The sequence below is a fragment of the Procambarus clarkii genome, chromosome 60, assembly GCF_040958095.1.
Source record: "Procambarus clarkii isolate CNS0578487 chromosome 60, FALCON_Pclarkii_2.0, whole genome shotgun sequence".
In the NCBI taxonomy this organism is placed as follows: Eukaryota; Metazoa; Arthropoda; class Malacostraca; order Decapoda; family Cambaridae; genus Procambarus; species Procambarus clarkii.
The window spans coordinates 3,219,514-3,230,731 of record NC_091209.1 but is presented as its reverse complement, the minus strand read 5'-3'; the positions used below and the strand labels follow the sequence as shown (position 1 = coordinate 3,230,731).

General features: G+C 37.2%; 1 protein-coding gene across 1 annotated transcript in view; it reads right to left on the bottom strand.

The window, feature by feature from the left end:
- Window positions 1–11,006, bottom strand: part of LOC138353821 (uncharacterized) — an 11,777-nt gene extending 771 nt beyond the window's left edge. The window contains exons 1-6 of the mRNA XM_069307234.1: window positions 10,928–11,006; window positions 4,091–4,197; window positions 1,309–1,989; window positions 517–1,182; window positions 196–480; window positions 1–105 (exon numbers count right to left, since the gene is read on the bottom strand). The exon at window positions 1–105 is cut by the window's left edge and continues 771 nt beyond it. Coding sequence (XP_069163335.1) covers window positions 1–105; window positions 196–480; window positions 517–1,182; window positions 1,309–1,989; window positions 4,091–4,197; window positions 10,928–11,006 — 1,923 coding nt within the window. The remainder of the gene's footprint in view (window positions 106–195; window positions 481–516; window positions 1,183–1,308; window positions 1,990–4,090; window positions 4,198–10,927) is intronic.
- Between the last annotated feature and the right edge of the window lie 212 nt (window positions 11,007–11,218).

Here is an 11,218-nt window from a genome sequence, read left to right as displayed (position 1 = left end):
CCAAGTATAGGTCACCTCCTCAGCATAGATCACCTCCCAAGTATAGATCACCTCCTCAGCATAGATCACCTCCTCAGTATAGATCACCTCCTCAGCATAGATCACCTCCCAAGTATAGATCACCTCCTCAGCATAGATCACCTCCTCAGTATAGATCACCTCCTCTGCATAGATCACCTCCTCAGTATAGATCACCTCCTCAGCATAGATCACCTCCTCAGCATAGATCACCTCCCAAGTATAGATCACCTCCTCAGCATAGATCACCTCCTCGGCATCGATCACCTCCCAAGTATAAATCACCTCCTCAGCATAGATCACCTCCTCAGCATAGATCACCTCCTCAGCATAGATCACCTCCCAAGTATAGATCACCTCCTCAGCATAGATCACCTCCTCAGCATAGATCACCTCAGTATAGATCACCTCCCAAGTATAGATCACCTCCTCAGCATAGATCACCTCCTCAGCATAGATCACCTCCTCAGCATAGATCACCTATCAAGTATAGATCACCTCCTCAGCATCGATCACCTCCTCAGCATAGATCACCTCCTCAGTATAGATCACCTCCCAAGTATAGATCACCTCCTCAGCATAGATCACCTCCTCAGCATAGATCACCTCCTCAGCATAGATCACCTCCTCAGCATAGATCACCTCCCAAGTATAGATCACCTCTTCAGCATAGATCACCTCCCAAGTATAGATCACCTCCTCAGCATAGATCACCTCCTCAGTATAGATCACCTCCTCAGCATAGATCACCTCCTCAGTATAGATCATCTCCTCAGCATAGATCACCTCCTCAGTATAGATCACCTCCTCAGCATAGATCACCTCCTCAGTATAGATCACCTCCCAAGTATAGATCACCTCCTCAGCATAGATCACCTCCTCAGCATAGATCACCTCCCAAGTATAGATCACCTCCTCAGCATAGATCACCTCCTCAGCATAGATCACCTCCTCAGTATAGATCACCTCCCAAGTATAGGTCACCTCCTCAGCATAGATCACCTCCCAAGTATAGATCACCTCCTCAGCATAGATCACCTCCTCAGTATAGATCACCTCCTCAGCATAGATCACCTCCCAAGTATAAATCACCTCCTCAGCATAGATCACCTCCTCAGTATAGATCACCTCCTCAGCATAGATCACCTCCTCAGTATAGATCACCTCCTCAGCATAGATCACCTCCTCAGCATAGATCACCTCCCAAGTATAGATCACCTCCTCAGCATAGATCACCTCCTCAGTATAGATCACCTCCTCAGCATAGATCACCTCCCAAGTATAGATCACCTCCTCAGTATAGATCACCTCCTCAGCATAGATCACCTCCTCAGCATAGATCACCTCCTCAGTATAGATCACCTCCCAAGTATAGATCACCTCCTCAGCATAGATCACCTCCTCAGCATAGATCTCCTCCCAAGTATAGATCACCTCCTCAGCATAGATCACCTCCTCAGCATAGATCACCTCCTCAGCATAGATCACCTCCTCAAAATAGATCACCTCCCAAGTATAGATCACCTCCTCAGCATAGATCACCTCCTCAGCATAGATCACCTCCTCAGTATAGATCACCTCCTCAGCATAGATCACCTCCTCAGCATAGATCACCTCCTCAGCATAGATCACCTCCTCAATATAGATCACCTCCCAAGTATAGATCACCTCCTCAGCATAGATCACCTCCTCAGCATAGATCACCTCAGTATAGATCACCTCCCAAGTATAGATCACCTCCTCAGCATAGATCACCTCCTCAGCATAGATCACCTCCTCAGTATAGATCACCTCCCAAGTATAGATCACCTCCTCAGCATAGATCACCTCCTCAGCATAGATCACCTCCTCAGTATAGATCACCTCCCAAGTATAGATTACCTCCTCAGCATAGATCACCTCCTCAGCATAGATCACCTCCTCAGTATAGATCACCTCCCAAGTATAGATCACCTCCTCAGCATAGATCACCTAGCGAGCATAGATCACATCCTGAGCATAAATCACCTTCCATGTTTAAGTTATTTCTCAATCTCTCATAATTTGCTTTACTGAAATACTGTACCTTTATGAAAGTTTCTCTTGCACAACTTTTCTCAGCTAGGTTATATCTAATTCTTATAATCACCGTTCCTCAAGATGCTACCTATTTCGATATCCTTTATTAGTGTCTCTCAGTTGGCCTGAGCCAGGTATGATTTTGTCTCGTGTTAGGTCAAGAATATATTCTTCAGAAGACCAAGGTCATGGGTGAACCGGGTCTTTTGTGACCAAGGTCACTGGCTCGATCCCAGTGGCTTGTTCCAAACACTTCCTCAGTTTTCTCAACTAACAGTCTCCTATCGTTCAAAACCTGCTGGTCTTGATGCCCAAGATGTGTCTTCCTACATTTGCCTTTCTTTCATTGTGTTATGGTTTGAAGGGCTATTAGCAGCTTTCCTCATTAGCATATAATATTTTAGCAAATTGTCCCTTGTAGATGACTCTGAACGTGGCTCAATTTTGTTTCGTTGTTTTACACTGATCTTTAAGTTTTCCTCCTAGTTGTCTGATTTTAGCATTAGTGCGAAATATTTTGTGTCCCTCAATGAAATATTTAGTCAATAGATCTGAGTTGCCTACATATATCTATGTTTCCATTATTGCAATGACACATGCGGTTTCTGTGCACATAAGTGTACCTAACTCATCAATTTTATTACTAACACTCCAACTAAATGCGTAAAATAACTTAAGAGGATTATTGTGATGGTATTTTTGGTCAGTTATATTGTCAATTTTATCTCGAGAAGTCTTCTTAAAATTCTCTAAAAATGTGCATTCTTAGCCAAATAATTTATCACCTGCTTTTTCAGCAAGGTTAACATATTAAATCTTGTCACCTACCAGAACGACTCCATTGTTCCTTCTCTTTCCAAAAACTCAATGTACCCATTCATCTATCGTCTAACAGTCTAAATTCCTAAAGAACCCATCAACAATATTTTGCAATTAAGCGGAAAAAAGCACAACTACTGCCCTTCATAAAGGCATCCTGTCTCTTGCATATTTGCAGTTGAGTCCATATAAATTATTCATGATGTCAATTAATTAAGTTGTATTTGGTTTGCAATGTTTGTCAACTCTGCCATTGTCAAGCGGTTTAGCTAATATTGTGAATTTATGTTTAACTTTTAATGTTTAAATGTGAAAATTTATGAGTGGTTTTCGGGTCCTATTGAAATCTTGATTTTAGTCTTCTATCTCTTGACAGTAATCGCATTCCCTTATAATGTCGGTTTTGTAAATGTCTTGTTGATATCTATTATTCTCTAATCTAAGATGAGATGAGCTGAAGAATACAAAACTTGATTGGAAAGAAACTAGTGATGATAAACTAAAATGATATGTTAGTAAAAGTTAATGAAAAGATTACACATTACTGTCATCAATAAAGCAGCCAAAGAGTAGAACAGCAGTTTGATCAATTGGTGCTGAGCGGTGAGAGCCGACCAGGACTGGTGAGAAGGTAACGGTTGTGTGTGAGAGGTGCCGTGTGATGAGAACCGACCAGGGAATAGATTCACGAAGCAGTTACGGAAGCACTTACGAACCTGTACATTTTTTCTGAATCTTTGGCAGCTTTGATTACAGTTATTAATCAGTTAATGAGCTCCAAAGCACCAGAAAGCTGTTTATAACAATAACAACAGTTGATTGGCAAGTTTTCATGCTTGTAAACTCTTTAATAAATGTAACCAAAGCCGTCAAAGACTGAGGGAAGATGTACACGTTTGTACGTACTTGCGTAACTGCTTCGTGAATCTGACTGCAGAACTGGTGAGGAGTTGAGGGTTGTGTTTGAGGTGCTGTGTGGTGTAACCGTTCTGGGGGTGTTATAAAGTCTGGCCACAACCTGGAGTCTCTTCCCTTGCCTTCCCCAACACCCTTTCACCCTTATCTTCCCTTCCCTCTCCCCCTACTCCCCCTTCATCTCGTCCTCACCCCCTTCTTCCCCTTTATCTTTCCTATTCCCCAACTTATCCAAACCTTCAATAATATTACTGTATATGTATATTCTCTCCATATTCACTGTTTTCTTTGCATTCTCTTCCATCTCTTTTGTGTTCTTTGACATATTCTCCATGTTCTCTGCAAGTTCAAATAATTTTTTCACCGGTTTTGCATCTTCTCCATGCTCTGCAAAATGTTCTCAGTATGTTCAGTTCAGATTTTTCATCTCTGTTCCATGTTCTCTGTGTTCTTTGTCATATTTTCCATGTTCTCATCAAGTTCTCTGCACGTTCAAATCATATTTTCACCTGTTTCTCCATTTTTCTGTTATCTTTGGCATAGTTTTATAATGTTCACAGCAAGTTCTCTGCAATTTCAAATCATATTTTCGCATTATCTTCCATGTTTTCTGTGTTCTTTGTCATATTCCTCACAAGTTCACTGTGTTCATCGCATTCTCTCACATGTTCTCTGTATTCTTTGTCATGTTCCCCGCATGTTCTCTGTGTTCTTTCTCATGTTCCCCGCATGTTCACTGTGTTCATTCCCTCACATATTCTCCTCTTTTCATGTTATTTGTTTGTTTTAAACCAATTGTTTCTTCTGTTCAGTAACTAGTTCTTTGTCAGATATTTTCCACAGCATTACACTTCTCCCAACAAATTTAGTCAGTCATCCAGTTTTATTTGCAAAACTACATCAATGTAATGCTCTTTATCAACTTAATACTTCTTACAGACTCTGTTCTTAAACACATTTACCAAGACATTCTTTTTCTCGTTTTCTTACAAAAATATTCGTCAACCAACTAAATAATTACTCACGTTCATCATTTCTTAACTAAAATTATTCGTCAATCAACTAAAAATACTCGCATTCATCATGTTTTCTTGTCGTTTCTTAACTAAAATAACATTTCTCTCAACTGAATATAGTCAAGCTTAACTTATTTCAACACATTCTTTAACTAAAATTATTCTCCCCTTTAACTAAAAATAGTCAAATGTAACTTCTTTAAACACTTTTGTAACTAACAGTATACTTCATGGAGTAAGAAATATAGTCAAAGACACTCTTCGAGACATCAAGGACACACTCAAAGACGCCAATAACACACTAAAAGACGTCAATAACACACTCAAAGACATAATAACGCAGTCAAAGACACCAATAACAGACTCAAAGACATCAATAACACACTCAAAGATATCAATAACACACTCAAAGACATCAATAACACACCCAAAGACACTCTCAAAGACGTCATAATACTACCCATGTCTTCAATCGTTATTCTCAGTCATCAAAAAGTTATTCTGAGAGCCCTCAAAAGTTAATCACAATCATCAAAGTTATTCTCTAACTCACCTTCGTTCATAAAAGTTGTTCTCTAACTCTCCTTTGATCATCAAAGTTGTTCGCTAAGACATCTTCAGGCATTATATAACACTTCCAAATGTAACAAACGTTGTTCTTCATTCAATAACAAAGTTGTTATGCAGTAACAGTTTTCACTACGATAGTTTCACTAAGACATTTACAGTTAAACTCTTTAATAGCATTTAATATGTCACAAAACACCACTCTTTTTATGTAACTAGTTCAACTTTTCATATCAAACTTACACTTCTTTTCATCATTATTCTGTTAAAATATATTTTCTTAGCCACTTTACCTTAAAACTGTTCTCTGAACATCTTTGCATAACCCTACCTAACCCAACTTACCTGTACTAGCCAACCCTAATATAACTAATCATAACTTATCTTCCCAACCCAACTTGCCCATACATACCTAATCTTACTTGCCTGAGCTAACCTATCCTAATGTAACTTTCCTAATCAAACTTTCCTAACCTAACCTAACTTAACTTATACAACCTAACATAACTTTCATAACCTAAACTATCCTAATCTTTCTAACATACTGTAACTTACCTAATTTAACGTAACTTACCTAACCTAACTTACATAGCCTTACATCCTAACATACTATCTTAACTTACATAACCTTACCTAACTTTACTAGCTTAACTTTTGTAACCTAACATAACCTAACTTAAAGTAACATACATGACCTAACCTATTCCTCTCCTACATAATGTAACTTCTATAACCCAACTTACTAACATAATTTACATAACCTAACCTGACTATTCTAACATAACTTACCTAGTCCAATTTACATATTCTTCCCTTTCTGATCCCCTTACTAACTTCTGATCTCCCCTTACTAACTTAACTTACATAACGTAACATAACATATCTACCCTCACCTACCTAACCTCCCCCACCTAACCTTTTATTTAGCTTATATTCTCTCATACTTTTCAGTTAATTTGTTGGAAGTCCATTTACGACTTCTAGTCTTTTACATAATTTCTTAATACACTTATCAAACTAAGTCTTCTCATTCATCTCTCTTATGTTTAAGTCCCAACTGCAGAGTCCATTTATTCAGTAACTTATGTTAAGTTTTATATTTTTCTACCAATTAACTCAGTTCTCAAATTGGGTATTTATGCATTTCAGGGGAATCATTATATATCAGCATCTGTCTGCTTTCAAAGGGTTAATTTCTCAAATGGTCATTTATGCATTTCAAGGTTTATTTATTAAAAATGGGGTGTTTATATATTTCAAGGAAATCGTTATACAGGTGTTTATACGTTTCAATGGGATAATTTTTCAAATGGTCATATATGCATTTCAAGTGTTATTAGGTAAAGATGGGGTGATTTAAGCATTTCAAAGGTTTTTGTTATAAATAGGCACTTGTTCGTTTTAGTGTTTAATTGCCAAAATGAAGTGTTTCATCATTTAAAGGGATATTTGTTAGAGATGTTGGAAATTTCCAACACTAATACAATACTATTGTATTATAATAAATCAGTATTAAAATATACTAATTACAGTAGTTACTAAAACTTACTAACAGTAATGTTCACAAAAATTAACCAATATATCTGCATATGGATACTGGAATTCTTACGAAACCAAGCACCAGTATTGCGTCAGATTATATCTAGTTAAACACATTTATAGCCAGTGTGTTAGAGAATTGAATGTGATTCTCTAAAATCATCAGTATTCCGTGTGATTATTATTTATGGATAACTCCCAAATAATTCTAAATCGAGAGTTTTTAGTTACAATTGTTATCAAGAAATAATTTTACCGTCACGCGTGAATGCCATGGAGAAAACTAAAATCTTCTCCATTTCTTGTTTACCACCATAAGACGAGAAAGTAATAATATTTAAATCCCTAGAATTACAACCCAGTCTTTATTAAAGTCTTTCAGCCACAATTGCGCGAAATAATATTATTCGTGATAAATAATTTCTGTGGTGAATGCGGGGACGCGGGTCGGAGAGGGAAGAGAGACGCCATTGTGTGTGTGGGTGGTGAACTCGCGTTGCGGAATTGAGCAACAAAAGTCGTGGCGTCAGAGTCTGAGACACGTGACGTTGGGATTATCAGCAAGAATTACACTGGTACTCAACGCAGAACGAATAATTATTCTTCTACGTGATCTGCAGTGCTCGGTCAATTAATAACGCGTCGATATTCAGGCCAAGCTATCAACCACATGTACGACATTGTGGAAGTTTGAGACTGAGAAGTGATACCGGCAGGCTTCAGCATAATTTGCACCTTTCGATAAGTATATAGTTCTTTTTTGATGCATCATTAGAGATTGTATATGTCGTGGGCAGCCTGTCGTTATATCGAACGACTACAAAAAATCCAACGTTAGTACCGCACTAATCTTTATTTTATATTTCATAAATATTGAGATTGAAGTAGCCTAGTTCAATGCTACGTAATATCCCTTAAATTACAGCTCGTATGTGAGGAGTCAACGAGTTGTTACCTACATTCATGTTATTCACCTCTAAGGGCTTCTACGTGGAGATCCTGAGATCACGAGGACGAGGCGTGAATGATGTCATAGATATCGTCTTAAAGCTAAGACTTTTTGTACACATTTAATTACTCCAATTTTTGTTATTTGTTCATGATACTATCAAATTGAATACTCGTCATGTACACTGGAGATAAAATGTGTTTATTTAGATGATTGCTTTCTAATGCTAATAATCTTTATAATTTCTATTGGTAATTGCCTATTGATTCTTTAATATTTTGGTCACAATATTCTTTATCAAACAATGAACTGGTGCACGGACCACACTAGTTCCTAGACGTATATGAAGTTCTACCAATACCCCCCCAATGTAAGTGTTTGAGGCTCTGACTTTAGTTAATTAACCATACAGCCCATTACTTATTTAAGTGATTATGCTTTCTAATATTTATCCATAGACACTGGTTCTTCCTTGTGTTTCTAATAATCACGTTTTATTAGTTTCCCTCTTTTCTTAAAAGTGGGAGGTCCTTCGTAATTGATTTCATTAATTTAATAATTAAATAAATTGAGTCAAGCCCAGATATCCCACAAGAGATGTCAGTTTAAGCACTTTGTACCTTTTTTACTTAAAGCCCATCAAGTTGTTCATAAGTTATAGTTATTATCTTTGATATAATTGTTCCTATTTTTCACCACTTAACCTAACCTCTTTTTTTATCTTGGTGTATGCATTGTGTTGGATGTAATTTGTTCTTTGACCTTTAACCTAACCTTTCAGATATAGTTTTTGTTTTTCCTCTTTGTATATTTTTACCCAAATCAACCAAATATTTAAAAGTTGAATGAGGCATAATGGTTAGTAAGAAAGTGTTGAAAGAAGCTACACTTTACTATTTTCATTTAGAGAAGTGTTATTTTAGTTAAGAAATGATGAAAGTGACTATTTTGTTTAGTTGATTGACGAATATTTTAGTCATGAAATGATGAACGCGACTATTTTTTTTAGTTGATTGACGAATAATTCAGTTAAGAAATGATGAACGCGACTATTTTTTTTAGTTGATTGACGAATAATTCAGTTAAGAAATGATGAACGCGACTATTTTTTTTAGTTGATTGACGAATAATTCAGTTAAGAAATGATGAACGCGACTATTTTTTTAGATGATTGACGAATAATTTTAGTTAAGAAACGACAAAAAAGAATGAGTTAGTAAATTTGTTACTGTATAAAGTGTAGATTTGTTTAAGAACATTGTTTGAGAACATGGAGAATACGCCAAATTCTGCAGAAAGTAAGAGGTGATGATGAACGCAGTGAACATGAGAGGAACATGAACTAAACATACTGTGAACATTTTTGCCAAAAAAAAATATGATTTGAACTTGAAAAGAACATGAATAATGATTGTAAAAGTTTTACAGAGAACATGCGATGAACATGGAGAATATGATCAAGAATATGAAGAATAAAAAATGAACTTGTGAATAACATGAAAACATGACAAAAAATATTGAGAATACGACAAAGAACACAAAGAACATGTAAGAGAAAGGGATGAACAAAGTGAATATTAGGGAATATGAACTGAACTTGCAGGGAACATGCTGCGAACATTGGTAGAAAATGGAGAATATGGAGAAACAGGTGAAAAATATGGAATGGATATTTGAGAGGATATTTTAACCCTTAGTGGGTTAAAATAGTCATAAATTTCATTATAAATAAAATAGTCATATATAGTCATTAAATTTTATTTAAATAAAATTTCAGTCTTGAACTGAAATAATTAAGTTTGATGAACATTGAACTAAGGCAGAGGACAGGAGTTGGTGCTCGGTAATTGCGTTTTCTTTATTTACTCAGTTAGAAGGATGACTGCTTTAAATTTCAGGGAAATTGATTAGGTATTAACGAAGATACGAGAGGAATTAAGGTGAGGGGGACCAGAGCTAGAGCTCGGTAACTAAATTATTGTATTTTACTATGTCTGAAATACAGAGGTGTTAAATTACAGGGAAATTGATTTGGTAATAACGAAGATACGTGAGGGGGTTTGTAATAACGAAGATACGTGAGGGGGTTTAGGAGAGGACTTAATAACTGTTTAGATCTATTTTACTATGTCTAAAATACAGTGGGTTTAAATTTCATGGGGATTAAACTGACAGTAAAGAAGTTATTTCGGTCAAATAGTCGGGGGACGAAAGCTAGAACTGGTTTACTGAATTGACCTGATTTTCTACATCTGAAATATGTCTGTTTAAAATTGGGCTAAAATTGTGCTATTATTAACGGAACTACACTTATATACACGGTCTCTGATAAATTTTGGTCTTAAACTGGTCTCTGTTAAATTTTTGGTCTCTACTGGATTCTGATTAATTTTGGTTTTAAAATGGACTCTGATTAATTTCGGTCTTCAACTGGTCTCTGACTAATTTCAGTCTTTAACTGGACTCTGTTCAATTATGGTCGTATAAGGTCTCTGACTAATTTTGATCTTTTACTTGGCTCTGACAATATTTTGGACTAAAAATGGTCTTTGAAATTATTTTAGTCTTAAATGGACATATTTATTTTGGTCCTTAAATGGGCTGTGTCAAATTCCAGTCATATAGGGACTTCGAACAATTTTGTTCTTTTACTGAATTTTGAAGAAATTCAGTCTTTAACTGGTGTTCAATTAATTTCGGTCCTTCAATGATTCTCTGAATAATTTTGGTCTTCAAATGGTCTCTGACTAATTTCGGTCTTCTACTGGACTCTGAATAATTTAGGTATTTTACTGATGAAACAGCTGTAAATGGATGTAAAAACTAAAAGTCAAGGCTAAGATGCCTAATTTCCTTAACAAAACTTCTATGACAATATTCTCTTTTGAAGTATTTTCGTCTTAAACTCGTTCTATGTTATCTCATCGGCCTCGGCCGCACCTGGCACTGTGCTCCATGTTATCTCCACGGCCTCGGCCACACCTGACACTGAACTCCATGTTACCTCTTAAGCCTCGGCCATACCTGACACTGAGCTCCATGTTACCTCTTAGGCCTCGGCCGCACCTGGCACTGTGCTCCATGTTATCTCCACGGCCTCGGCCACACCTGACACTGTGCTCCATATTACCCTCTCGGCCTCAGCCACATCTCACACTGTGCTCCATGTTACCTACTCGGCCTCGGACGCAACTCACACTGTGCTCCATGTTACCACCCTTCGGCCAGGCGTCACCCGGGTGCCGGCTGGGACAGGAAGCCGTGTCTTCCTCGCCTCCATCATGCTCGTGTCGGTCTGCATCGGCTCAGTGTACACGGGCTCCGTGACTGCCTTCCT